This window comes from Pseudopodoces humilis, chromosome 5 (genome assembly GCF_049639895.1).
Source record: "Pseudopodoces humilis isolate 2021_Gansu_Grassland_sample_001 chromosome 5, ASM4963989v1, whole genome shotgun sequence".
Taxonomy (NCBI): Eukaryota; Metazoa; Chordata; class Aves; order Passeriformes; family Paridae; genus Pseudopodoces; species Pseudopodoces humilis.
The window spans coordinates 69,976,470-69,990,278 of record NC_142204.1 but is presented as its reverse complement, the minus strand read 5'-3'; the positions used below and the strand labels follow the sequence as shown (position 1 = coordinate 69,990,278).

At 42.0% G+C, this 13,809-nt stretch overlaps 1 protein-coding gene across 3 annotated transcripts in view; it reads right to left on the bottom strand.

Moving 5' to 3' along the window:
- MKLN1 (muskelin 1) overlaps window positions 1–13,809 on the bottom strand; it is a 93,259-nt gene that overhangs the window by 35,990 nt on the left and 43,460 nt on the right. For all 3 annotated transcript variants that reach the window (XM_005530975.3, XM_088054739.1, XM_088054738.1), the window contains one exon: window positions 7,467–7,579. In XM_005530975.3, the coding sequence (XP_005531032.2) occupies window positions 7,467–7,579 (113 nt within the window). The remainder of the gene's footprint in view (window positions 1–7,466; window positions 7,580–13,809) is intronic.

Here is a 13,809-nt window from a genome sequence, read left to right as displayed (position 1 = left end):
TTTACCAAGTAAATTGTCAGTTTGTTCAACATCCACTGCTCAGCTTTGCTTTCGGCAACACTGGTGAAATGTAACAGACAACCCACCAGAGAACCAGAGCTTTCACCAGCTCCGAGATGGGCCCTCAGGACAACATCCCTCGTGTGCCGAATTTAAGTAACCCCTTTAACAATTGCAGGATGTTGAATGAGGTCATTTTTGCATGCATCACAAGTTCACGCTGTCCTCTCATTACCAGTAACAATGGCCAGCGAAGGTCCAGCCAAGAGAGATTTTTCCATAGACACAAACTACTCGGCTGAGCTACAGCCCCACTTGCAGACCAGAAAGCTGAAAAAATTTAACTGGTTGCTTATAAACTGTTCAGCCACAAAGGCTGTAGCAAGGCTACACTTTCAGAAGTTGATTTTTTTTTTGTAATTAACTGTCCTTGAGATGCCAGTGACAGACAAACGTGAAATTCTAAGTCTAAATCCTTTGACAGCCACAGGCTCTCAGATGTTTCTGAGAAAGTGAAGACAGTTTTGAACAGGTGACAAAAGAGTAGTTTGCGCCTGAAGGTGTTGGCAAGTTGTAAAAGCGGCTGCTTAATTTCCTAGAGCCCAGTATCAGTAACATCTCCATCACATGCATGGCCTGGAAAATTCATGGATTAAGTCCTATGGAACACACTAAGCTCTTTCAGGTAGGTATGAATTCCACACATCATTGCACCAGCCATTGTGCCAGTAAGTTCTCTTGAGACGCTCCAGAAAGCTCAATTCTCAATTACCTCCAAAACCCAGCTGCTGAAATACCTCCGCAGCAAGGTCCACAAAAACTTACTACATTTTCAAGCACGTAATTATCCAGACAATTTAGCTACAGATTTGTCTGTGATACCACTTGAGACTGCTTCCCCTATGTTACCACCTTGGGATAACTGATATTTCTTTAGGGATTTCTGTATTTGTAGAGATTGAGGAACGTTAATGTAACATTAATGTAACAAATCTCTCAGTGTAGCTGAAATAAGAAATTACTCTACTCCCAAGGCAAAGTTAACTGGTGTGTGAAGCTATTTTCACTCCCAGGCAAAAGAGTATTTTTTCCTTCCACCTCTACATATTCTCCTATTTCTTTAAAATCCTTTTCTTTTAATACCTTCAGTGTGAAATGCTGGGGTCCTGGTATTCCTGCAGGCTCATTTATGCTCAGGTGCATATTTCCGTGTCTTTAAAAGCCAAAAGGATATAAATCAGAATTCCTTGTACCAACATCAACCTCTTCACTAAATCTTTACCTGAAAATCCTGTAATCCCCTAGGATGCATCCACAGCCACCCAAGAATGACTCTACACTGCCTCATCTACAATTTACAGGGAATTGCAAAATGCATTAGGATGATGCAATAATGTCCTAATAAAGCCATGTAAGTAAAATAAAGTTCCATTCCAGACCAGAGATCAGAGCATTAAACTCATCATAAGCTGCAGTTGAAGTGGTGATTTTTATCAGAACATAAACGCCACAAATCAACTCTGCCTGATGCATTACTTCAAGGACTAAAAGTAGTTTTACTTTGCAACTGAAAGCTTTATGATGACTTGGAAATTCAACATAACCTGAAGACTGGCACGCACAAGCTCCAGGGCTGCCAGAGTTGTGCAGCCTCCAGAACATTGGGCACAAGGCATTTATTTAATGTGCCTTTTTCCACGAGACTGACTTGAACAGCAGCGTGTGGGGGAAAGGGACCTCCACACATTCAAACATCTGGTATGAGGAATAACTGAAGTTTGGCTGTTTGTCTGGGCTGTTTTTCATTCTGGAAGCAAGAAACACAGGCACCTAGTGAGGGATCTGAATAACTTAAGACCCGAAGCTGTTTTCAAATATGGATGATCTTTTCCTTAAAAAAATGTCAAAGTTAAAAAAAGACAAATAAATCAGGCTTAAGAGGACAGAACTCTTGAGGCACACAAGGTACTATAAGCGCACAATCTAGCTTGAAAAGCAGAAAACCTCTTCCAAAATGTTTATTTAAAAATAAATTATTTTTAAAAGCTGAGGTGCTACTCCCTTAACAGGGTCTTTTTGCCTTAGGCTGCCTAAGTGGAAATCACTGGGGATGTCAGTCAGACATATGTTAAAGTCTCTCTCTAACATTATGGTGAAAGAATGCTGGTTTAGAACATTTAAAATCATTATGCTACTAAATAGGGAGGAAAATAAACCATTAGCCTGTGATATTTAGGATCAGCCTAGGATACTTTTCATTTGGTTCACTCCAGCATCTGCCGTCTTTGTCCCTACTTTTGTAGGCATTTGCACTATTTAGGAAGTTGGCTCCGAGGTACGTCTGCAGTATCCAAGTTTCTTTCAGGGACATCTGCCTTCTCCCTATGTGCTTTTGTGGCACCAGGCATCTCGTATAACTGAGCATCTGTACCACTGGAACTGCTCAGCAGTAGGACGTGGCACAATCACTGTATTAGATCTCAAGTCCGTAAACATCGCAATATTTGCAACAAAAAGCCCCTCAAGTCACTTGAAGTGTCTTCCAAACTGTATCACCATCTGTGGGAAGAAGTCAATATTTGAGACTAGTTCAATTCCTGCACTTCAAACAGCATAGGGTAAAAGCTTTACATTGCTAAGCTCATGTACTGCTCCATCACACCCAAAAAAACAGTCAGAGGTGTCAAAAACTCCTACAAAAAATGCTTCTGTGGTAATATGACACTGAAAGCTTTGGGTAAATTCATCCACATCAACAAATGCAAAGCAATGCATGCAGAGACAGGAGAAAATTTAACTGGAAATACAATAGCAGCTGAAATTCCCCCTGGCTCTCACCATTAGGAGATCTTTCTACACTTGTCAGCTTTTACTTTTAGCATCCTGGAAAAGCAGTTGGTGTTCACAGCAAACTGTCACCTCACAATATACCCATTTTCTACATCATTTTGAACCTACTGAACAGGAGGCACTTGTTGACCTACACTTGTCTTCATTGTGAGCAAAGATTTATCCTCTCAAGCAGTTAAACCATGACAAGACCTTCACTTCTACCTTTGGTAAGGAAACACTTCAACAATTTTTTAGAGAAACACAGTGTCACCTAAACCTAACCCATTTACACAATTTCCACATCCTTCACACAGCTGATTTGTGAGCAGGGTTTTCCTCTGAAGAAGCTAGAATGAGGATGAGTCAATGTATTTTCCAAGAAGCATCTCACAGAAGGTACCAATCAGTGCAATGACATTGTTTGAAGGGAGAGTCCCCCCATCTCTTGTCTCTAGGAAATGCTAAAACAAGGTACAGGAATACCAGAGACACACAAAATATGCCAACTATAACACTGCTTTAGTCTCATTTATCTGATCTCCAGAGGCATTAACATCCCTCAGCATTTTGATCCTATTTCAAAATCCCCTGACTATCAATTTACACCAGAAAAAGTCTTTCCTACACTTAAAACTGTCCTCCTGCACTGAATTTCACTAAATTATCCTTCCAAAGAGAAAGTTGCTGCTTGGAAACTAGAAATAGACATCAAAACACACACATTAAATTTCTCTATTAACTGACACTGGCCTAGAATAAAATTGTCCAAGGAATGACAAGGTTTAGTTTTTTTAAATTATTTATTCTCTAATCCTGAAGAGGTCTGCTGATCTACACACTCCAAAAATCCCTGAAGACAACAGCATTTATCAGAACACTCCACTTGACTCAGGGTAGAAACTCTTAAAGGCTCTTAAATGGAACACATTTTGGCTGTGCCATGTGCCAGCTGATTCACAGGGCTGTCACACACTCCAGAGACAGAAGCTGTGGGTAAGCTGAGGGGTCCAGAGCTGCTCCATGGAGCAGCTCCCTGGAAGGATTCAGGCTTGAGGAAAAGGATTTGACAAGCACAGCAGGAGTCTTGCTGGATCCATACACTGAAGGGATGGTGGGGTCTGTCTGTCCATCAGCAGTGGTGGTGTGCTCCAGACCCTGTTTTTCATGCTGTAAGTGATCAGCTTCTCCAGCAGTGCCCTGAGTATTTTGTCCAGATGGACAAGACAGACATAAGGACCTGGAGCATATCCAGGAAAGAGCTGTGTGGGAAGGGGCTGGAGGCCCAGGAGCAGCTAAAGGAGCTGGAAAGGCGCTCAGCCTGAAGAAAAGGAGGTTCAGGGGGGACCTTGTGGCTCTGCACAACTCCCTGACAGGAGCGGACAGCCATGGGGGGTCAGGCTCTGCTCCCACGGAACAGGGACAGGAGGAGAGGAAATGGCCTCAAGTTACACCAGAGGAGGTTGAGCTTGGATATTTGGAAAAATTTCTTCACTGAAAGGGTTGTCCATCCCTGGAACAGGCTGCTGCCCAAGGCACTGGTGAAGTCCCTGTCCCTAGAGGGATTTAAAAGCCACACAGATGTGAGACTTGGGGACGTGGTTTAGTGGTGGCCTTGGCAGTGCAGGGAGAATGGCTGGAGTTGATCTTAGAGGGCTTTTCCAACTTAACTATTCAATGATTCTATGCAAAATTGCTACAGAAAATCAGCTTTAGTGGTCTAATTGTTAAAAAACACAAATGCAACTTCAGGTGACAAAGAGACACCTCACTGGAAAACTTTGAAAAACAGCAGCAAAAACATTTTCTAAGAAGATCACACGTTTTCCTAATGCACTGCAGCAGAAGCTCCCAGTACCCTTATCCCAAAAGCATTACTGTGCACTATCCCTACAATAACACTGGACAGGATGCAACTTTCACCATATTTCGTCCTTATCCAAGTTTAATTACTGACTGGCTAATTTAACCACTGTCACCAATTAATTAGAATAAAAAAGCCAGAAGCAGAACTAGCACAATACAACAAAACAAGATTAAGCTTTACTGGAATCTACTCTGAATATTTTTTAAAATTCCATGTCAACAGACATTTCCTTTTTGCAAACTGTTTGTGAGCAGTTGATGTCCCTATTAGAGAAACATCTGGAGTCTTTGTTTTTGAATTTACTTCTCAACATTTGAGATTGACCTTTCCATTTCTAAATCAGGTTTCATCCAGATCTTTTTGGAAAAAAAAAACAAACCACAACCCACTGCTGGTTTCCAAGTACTGCAGCTGCCAGCTCATTGTACCTCTGAAAGTCATCAAAACCCTGAACTATACTTCAGGAGGCCTCCTAAACACTGTGAATGTATCACAAAATCACAGAATGATTTGGTTTGGAAGGGACCTTAAAGACCATCCAGTGCAACCCCTGCCATGGGCAGGGACACTTACCACTAGCCCAGGGTGCTCCCAAGCCCTGTCCAACCTGGCCTTGGACACTTCCAGGGATCCAGGGGCAGCCACAGCTTCTCTGGGTAACCTGTGCCAGGGCCTCACCACCCTCCCAGCCAGGAATTCCTTCCCATTATCCTATCTAACATTCCTCTCTGGCACTGAGAAGCAATTCCCCCTTGTCCTGATACACCATGACTTTGTCCCAAGTCCCTCTCCAGCTCTTCAGCAGCTATTTTAGGCCCTTGAAGGGGCTCTGAGGTCTCCCTGGAACCTTCTCCAGGTGAACAGCCCCAGCCTGGCTCCAGAGCAGAAGTGCTCAAGTCCATATCATGTGGACCTTCAAGTTTCTCATGCACCAACACCCCAAGTCCTCCTCAGGGCTGCTCTTGGATCCATTCTCTGCTTGGCCTCTATCTATTCTTGCAATTGCCCCAATCCATGTGCAGCACCTGGCACTTGGCCTTACTGAAGCCCACGAGGCTCACAGGGGCCCCACCTCACAAGTTTGTCATGGAGAGTCCTTTCAGAATTCCCTTTCACAAACCACCCACGTTCCTCCACACTTTTCTCTAATTAAGCACATCCCTTCTTCAAAACTCATATATTCAACACGTCTCCACTTTTTAAAAATTCCTCTTTCTTCCTGTCCCAGCTAGACCCTTCCCATCTTAATTTCCTGAGCTTCCATAACACTCTGCTAACTTTTTTCCCTCCAAAATCCCTTTATAATCACTTAATCCCATCAACTCACAACTCTTCTACTGTGTCTCATCCACAGCTCTCCTTTTGTGCATCTGTACTTCCTCCCAGCCCAGTCTTACCCTGCTGGAGTCAGACACGAGGAACCTGGAGAGGAAACATCCCAGCCAGGCTTCCTAAGCTTTAGAGAAACTATTGGATGTGGCATGACCCCAGCAAGAAGGAAATGAATCCCTTAAACACCAGACATTGGTTTGTGCAGGAAGAAAACACAGCAGCCCCTTTTTGACTGAACAGTACATAAATATAACAATTTCACCTCCCCACAGCTCTGTTATGACAGAAACCAGAATATCACGTTCAGTTTTGTTATTGCCCATTTTGTAAAGGATGTTCCAACCAGCAAGTACACGACACAGAGATTTGAGAGCTACAGGAAATGCCTGTGAGATTTTACTCTTTTTTTTTTTTAAGCTCAGGCTATTTGTCCTACTTGATTACAACCTCTAAAAACCATTTGCCATGAAAAAAATGAGAATATTGAAGTGTTATTTAATCTGGTAAGGAAGCTCACAAAATTAGCCATGACAAGAAACTGAGAAATACAAATGAGAAACAAGATATTTTTATACCGTTTTCAAATAGCTGAGGAAATCAACGCCTGAATTTGTCAAAAAGCGGTGGGATCTCAAACTTTTCATACCTCCAAGAAGAGGTGGCATGAATTTTCCTCTGACAAATAAGTAATGAACTCAAAACACAATAACCACACAGAACTTGAGGATTTCGGTGTACAGTGAAATGATTTACACAAGCCAAAGGCCTTGGACTTTTTCTGTCTTGTCCTATAACCCAAGCTACATTCATTTCAGGTTTCATACGTCAAATACTGAGCAAAACAGGCCAAGGAAAATGGTTCAGGTGAATTCCACGAAAGCTCTCGGGGTTGTGTAGCCTTTGGCAGTAACCCCTGTCCTCTAGATTTCCATCTGGTAGTTGTCCATTTCTATTCACTTTTGACAGAAGCTAAAAAAATACACAATTTGTTTCTGAAGCTCTAACACCAGGATCAGGCCTGAAATGTTCATTAGCAAGTCCTTGGAACCTTCCAGTGAGAGATGTCCCTGTCCATGGCAGCAGGACTGGAACTGGATGATCTTTAAGGTCCCTTCCAACCCAAAACATTCCGTGATAAATCTGGTTGTTCAGCCACACAAAATTATTTAACTCGTGCTCTACTTGCTGAGCTGATTTTTTGGCTGATCATTCCTGCTTTTGAGAAATAAACCTTTCCCCTCCAGGAATCTTAACACTTCAAAGCCACCTCCAGCTCATATTTTCCCCATGTAAGCATTTCAAAAGTCCTCAGAACTTGAAGGTCTGAACTCTGTGGCTCTCACCTTATACTGCACTTCAACACAAGTACTTTAGTAGGGGCATTTTTGAGGGCAACCATTGATGTATTTTTAAAAATATGGATGTTTGCAGAACTTACCTCTTTCTCAGTATCCCTGGATATACAGGTCCATTGGTTTTCCTTCACACTGTATGCCCAGAAGTCAGCCAGATCCTGAGTTCCATCCCAGCCACCAAACAAATAAACAGTTTCTATTTAAAAAAAGAGTTAATTTTATTTTAAACAGAGAATGTGTTTAAACAGGCTAATGCCTACAAAATATCTGTGACAAACTATCAGAAGAGAAATTTAAACTCTTTTTTTACTTAAAACACCACTCCTTTTTGAATGGAACTAGTCATCAAGACAAAAATGTGGTTTGGTTTAGTAATGGAAGATTTTAGGATTGATAGGCAGCCAATTCTCAGAGTCATTTTCTATTTCTACATTTACATAAGAGGCAATCAAACCCACAGCCTTCTGATTAAAATTCCAGACAGACAAATGAACAATATTTAACATTTTGGATCCTGTGCATGTAGTCTATCAATGACATCTCAGCCTCTGCCCTGTTTGGTGCAGGATTTATGTATCAACGAGGTTTCAGAGATAGGAGCAGCAAAGTTTTTCTGTCTAGTCCATCCCTTAGAAAAATCAACTAAAAAATACACTTCAAGGGAAATGTCTTGCATGAAGTAACTTACCCAATGCCACAAAAGCCAGTGAGTAGAAGAGTCACAAATTTAAGTCAGTGTTTCAGGGCTGTCACCTCAAACCCACAACTGCTCTGTGTACAGCAAGTTCTAAAACTTCCTAGACTCTCTGATAAAACCAGATGAAGCCTTTGAAGAGGGGAAGTATTTAAGAAAGGAGTTTCTGCTCTGCCATGGGGAAATAACTAAACTGCTCCCATTATAAAAACAGCACTATCTGGTCTCAAATTCTAAAAATACTTCATTTTTAGAGTGCATTAAAACATAACACAAAGCCAAGTCCAAGAAGAACAAGTTCCTCAAGACGTGCAGAGCTTTGAAAAACTCCTTTAAAATCCACAAACCACTTCTATTATGGAGGTAATGGCCAATTTTTAATCCAACGCCAATTAAAGCGTGGAGTTAGTGCACGATTATAAAATGGGACTAGTCCCTGACCCTTACCTACCATCAGGATAGTGGTCATCACCATGGAAAGGTTACCCTGGTTCATTAACTTTAATTACCCTTCCTCCTGGACTCAGGGCTCCCTGTGTTCCCTGCAAAGAGCAGGTCCCTTTGTGCGCATAAATTCTCACAGCTCACAAAACCCACATTACCACAACAGCTTCATTGATAGCCGAGAAAAATAAAAGATTTGGCACCAGCTAAAAATCCTACTGGGGCCTTGCCAAAATGTCAGGCCTGCCTGGAAAGGCTTTGTTGGCTCACATGAAATTTAATAGCAAACCTGAATGACTCCGATGAAAACTCAGATTTTGGAAGTTACCTAACCCAGGCTGACAGAATTAAATGTGAGCACTGAGAGAGGAGCACAAGCACCCAGCTGATGCTGAGCATCCCCAGAGCAACACCCTGAACACAAGTGGACATGAACTCAGTGCCAGACCCATTTTTCATTATGAAGTAAAATGTAGCTCACATGAAAGAAGGGCTCCATCACTATCTAGAACCAATGAAAATAATTTTTTTAGTTCCATGCCTTATTGCAGAAGTATATGCATATTTTAGAGGAAGGTTCCATGTTTTAAGAGCAGTATTTCTTAATGTATAAATGCATCTGTTGCTGGTAATGTCAACTAAATAATTTTTTTATAGTTCTCCTAAAATTTGTAATTGTTTTCCCATGGCATAAAGCAAAAAAATAGTTGTTTGGTGGTTTGTGGGATTGTTCTTGTTTGGTTTGGGTTGGGTTTGATTGTTTTTGTTTGGCTGGCTTTGAGTTTTTTGAGGATTTTAGGTTTTTTTTGAAGTCAGACTTCACTCCATTTCCCAACCAGCATCATTGCTTGTATTCTAGCTGTTAATTCACATTTTATGTGAGGGAGGTTTTTTCACCCTGCATGCAGAGACCCAACCAGGACAGATGTGCAAGGCCAACATTGAAGGAAGAGGACAGAGGCAACAAATCCCAGGCAGCAGCAGTGGGGCAGCTCAAGGGGAGCCCAGTAGTCCCACACCAATATAACTCTGGTAGCACTGGGGAACTCAAGGAGGAAAGGATCCTCCCTCTGCATCCAAGCAATATGGAACACAGCAAAATTGATGCTGCTTTATTAAAGCAAGTCTCTATTCAGCTTTAGGGGCAGAGCAGGAGAATTTTCAAACCTAGCTGCAAGGCAACAAGAAAAAACATGAAAGCAATTATATTTACCCAAAGCTTTTACCAGATACATTTAGGAAGTCAAATTTCTCCTCCAGCATCCTCAGCTTATTTCCTCTACATTTATTTCTGAATACAAATTCAACACTCTGAATTAAATATGTTCTGTGAGTTTTTCTAAACTGCTTGCTCAGTCAAAAATTTTTCTGTAATGTCTGAGTTCTTTTCTTCCTTTACTCTCTAGATGATTAAGGTGCCAGAGAAGTTGTCAAATTAGAGGATGTACATTCCCAACAATCAATATATTTCCTGTCAACCTCTCCTTAATTTCTATCTCTCAGAAAAGCAGCAAAGCAGCCCTCTCCAACCCATTAAATATCGAAATTCCTGGAGTGGTTTCAGTCCAGGTTCACACACATTCTCAAGGATAGTTCTCTAACTCCTGTTAACTCAATTTTCTCCACATTATGAAATCCTTGGTGGGATTCTGGTACAGGAGGTCTTCCTCAGTGAATACATTCCAGTCTTGGTGACATATTTAACTACATTCTTTGGTCAAGTTGTATTTATTTCCATGTTTCTACTAGAACAGCTCTCCATGGAATATAAAAGAATTGTGGATCTCCAGCACTTCTGCAAGGTCCATCAGTCATCCCCCAAATCTCTCACAGGAGGGCTAACTTCAGCAGAGACCGTGTTGCCCAGGGAATTATTCAGTTATACTTTGAGTATCTCAGAGGATGGACATTTCAGACCAGATTCCTGCTGCAATGACTGATTAACTTCATTACAATCTTTTCCCCCTAATATCTAATAGGATTTTCCCTTCCTGTCCTTTATCCTACCCCTCTGCTGCCCCAAAAATGAGCCTGGCTTTCTCCATATTCTCACCAGTAGCTGAAGACAGCTCTAAGATCCTCCCGTGAACCTTCTTTCTACCAGATGAACAAAAGCTCCCTGAGCATCTCCTCACACATCACACGCTCCAGCCCTGATCACCTTGGTCAGCTCAGTTTGACACAATCCTTACTGTCCCAGAGAGCCCAAATCAGGCACAGCACTCCAGATGTGCCCCCGAGTACCCAAAAGAGGAACATCACCCTCCCCTCTCCCTGCTGGCCCTGGCACAGCCCAGCCAGGAGAGAGTGGCCTTCAATGCCACAAGGACACATTGTCAATGCACATTCTGCTTCCAGCACCAGGCAAATCCTTCCATGCAGTCAGTCTCCAGCCTGTCCTCCTGCACAGCTGTCACATCCCAGGGGCAGGATCAGAACCTCACAATGCTCTCCTGCAGCCCCGCAGGGTCCCCTGCACTCATGGTCCTGTTCCCCAGTTCATCAGCCACTGCCCTCCCAGTCAGCTGCCATCACACACTTGCTGGGGTTGTACTGGAGCATCACTGTCCCTAAAACTCTGAAGGATTCCTCTCGGAAATAAAAAAAACAATTAAGGTGTAAGACATCTCAAAAGCCTTCTACAAAAGGATGTCACTTCCCCAAGTAGCACCCACACCTTTAGTTACATGCCAGCAGTGCTGCCCACTTTGAGAAGAGCATTTAAGAGCACAAATATAAAACCAGCTCTAAATCTTCTTGAGGTATCACACCCCTTGGTTTCTGAGCCACAGTTCAGCTGGATAGAAGCTGGCTGAATACAGGGGTTTTTTTAAGGATAGGCATACAGTCTCAAATGTGAAAGCCCCATGAAGTTGAGTAACCTCCAGGATTCAGCAGCTGTTTGTGTTTCAGAGCTTAGAAGCCATCTGTGTTTTGTTTCTGAGATCCCTTCATCCTGTACACAAGTCTTGTCTTTAAATATCTTATGGATAGCAGTGTTTTCCTCAGGCAAAACAGAATCCTTCATGTCTGCTGCTCTCTCTTCATCTTTTTCATCTTTCCATGCTACTTTTGAACCAGCCTTGTCATTTCTGCTGTGCTGCCCACGTATACAATGGGCACGCTGGGCCCAGTGCTCTGAATCTCCCTCTGTTCCCAACCAACAGATCTGTCCTCATTTATCTAATGGAAGGAAGCAAACAGAATTCCTTCGGACGAAAGGAAAAGCAAAATGATGTACAACCAAAATTACACAACAGTTGCACTTCAGTGAGAGAACAGAGGTACCATATCAATAAAGACTATTTCACTAATGTTTTCCCTCAAAAAACTGTTTCACTTGCCAAAGAGAAGAGAAATGGAGACAGAAGAAAAATCATCCTGGTTGCTTTGCTGTTATTTCTAAAGCAGGCTCAAGGGAAAACTTCAACATTTAAGAAAGCCTCATATAACACCAAATATCTTTTTTTTTAATAGAATGATTTCTATATGGTCCATATTTCTATTGTTACCAAAACTATTACAAGGCTTTATGGACTGCACTGTCATTCACTGTGTCTGCCCTGTAAGAGCAGAAGAGATCAATTCCACCTTGCCTATGGAATTATAAACCACATCTCCGAACAACACATACTGTTCATAAGTACTGAAAATACTCCTTAAAACTTGCGCTTGGCAATTCACTTACCCATTCCCTCTTTCTTCCAGAATAAGCACTGGAATTTTGAAACATGTGGCATATCTGACCCATAAAGAGCCCAGGAAGGGTAGACTCAAAGAGCTGTTAATAAGGAACCAGTGCCAAATGCTGACACCCTCATCCAAAACTCCATTAGGGTTCAATTCTGTGGGAACACTCTTCTGCACTGGAGCCTGTGTGTTACTGTCCCAGTATTTCCCCAGGGCCTACAAAAACAGCTTCTCATGTCTGACATGCAGCACACAACACTGTGTACTTGTGTAGTTTTGAGGTTGGTTGGGGGATAATTTTGTTTTAATCTATGTACCTGGGTTGCAACTACTAAAATACTTCGTCTTCCTTGTAGAAAAGCAGAGAGAACTCTCCAGCCTCCCACACGGAGAGCTGCATGAGAAACGCACCTTGCAGGGAAAAGCAGGAATAACAGGAGCTGTCTGTTTTCATTTGCAGCCTAGAGCTTTAAAGTACCTAACAGTGGTTTCAGCTATAACTGTGAATTTCTCTTAGTTTATGTTTCTGCACATACATATCAAATTCAACTTCCTAATTCTGCCATTCAGAGTCATTCCAGTCTGAGTGTTAATGTGATTAAAATGATGGAGGATATTGTGGAAATCACTAACTTCCCATTTTTAATTTCTCTTTTTTTCTTATATATAGGAAGACATCAGGCTGCATTCTCAGTTCTACATCCCACAATGCCTACAGCTCCATTTCAAAGTGCTTCAAGAGCTTCCCAAAGCATCAGGAACACTGCACTTACTCAGTCAGCTGTGGCAGGTATTAAAAACAGGAGTGTCAGATGGAAATGAGCTCCAGCACAAGTTACTGGCTGCCAGCAGAGATGCTGAATTCTCTTTCAGTTACTTTCAGCCTACTCTAAGTGAAAGTTAAGCCATGCTAAAAGGCAGCTGAGACCAAGTTAATCCATGCTCTACCCGAAACTGATAAAAACAGTCTCAGTGACTCCATGCATTAGCAGCAACCTAAGATCTAGTTCAGCTACTCACCAATCCATATCCTCTATCTTAACACCAGCACGTGTATCCAGCAGGCTCAGTACTATTAAGTTAGAATTATTTTCCTAGTCAGCAATAAGTGGTTAAAATCTCCTTGAAGTTAATCAAAATGCCAAACCATTTATAGTTCATATATAGCTACAGCAGGTCTGGCCATCAGAGATTAAGATCTGCTTCCAACACTTAAATCTATGTGATATAAAACTTGAGAATCTCCTTGTAAGTATGATTTTGCTGTCTGTTTCACTTCACTTCCAAAAGATTTAAGTTGAAGAAAATACTCATTTTTGAGAAGGACCTCACTTCTCTAACAAGGAGTGCAAACTGAGACGATTTTTCTTCAGTTGCTAAAGTCTTCTTAAAAAAACCCACTCAGCAGGTGTGTAAGGCAGGAGAGGATGTCTTTGAAGGGAAGAGAACACCACTGCTCCCTTTTCATTAACACTGGATCTGTCCAAGGTTAGCCAGGGAGCTTTCCAGCCCCAGTCTGTAAAATGCATCCTGACATAACTGGCTCAATTCCCACCAGCTCATTAAACTCCACCTATATTCAAAAGGAAAACTCCAGC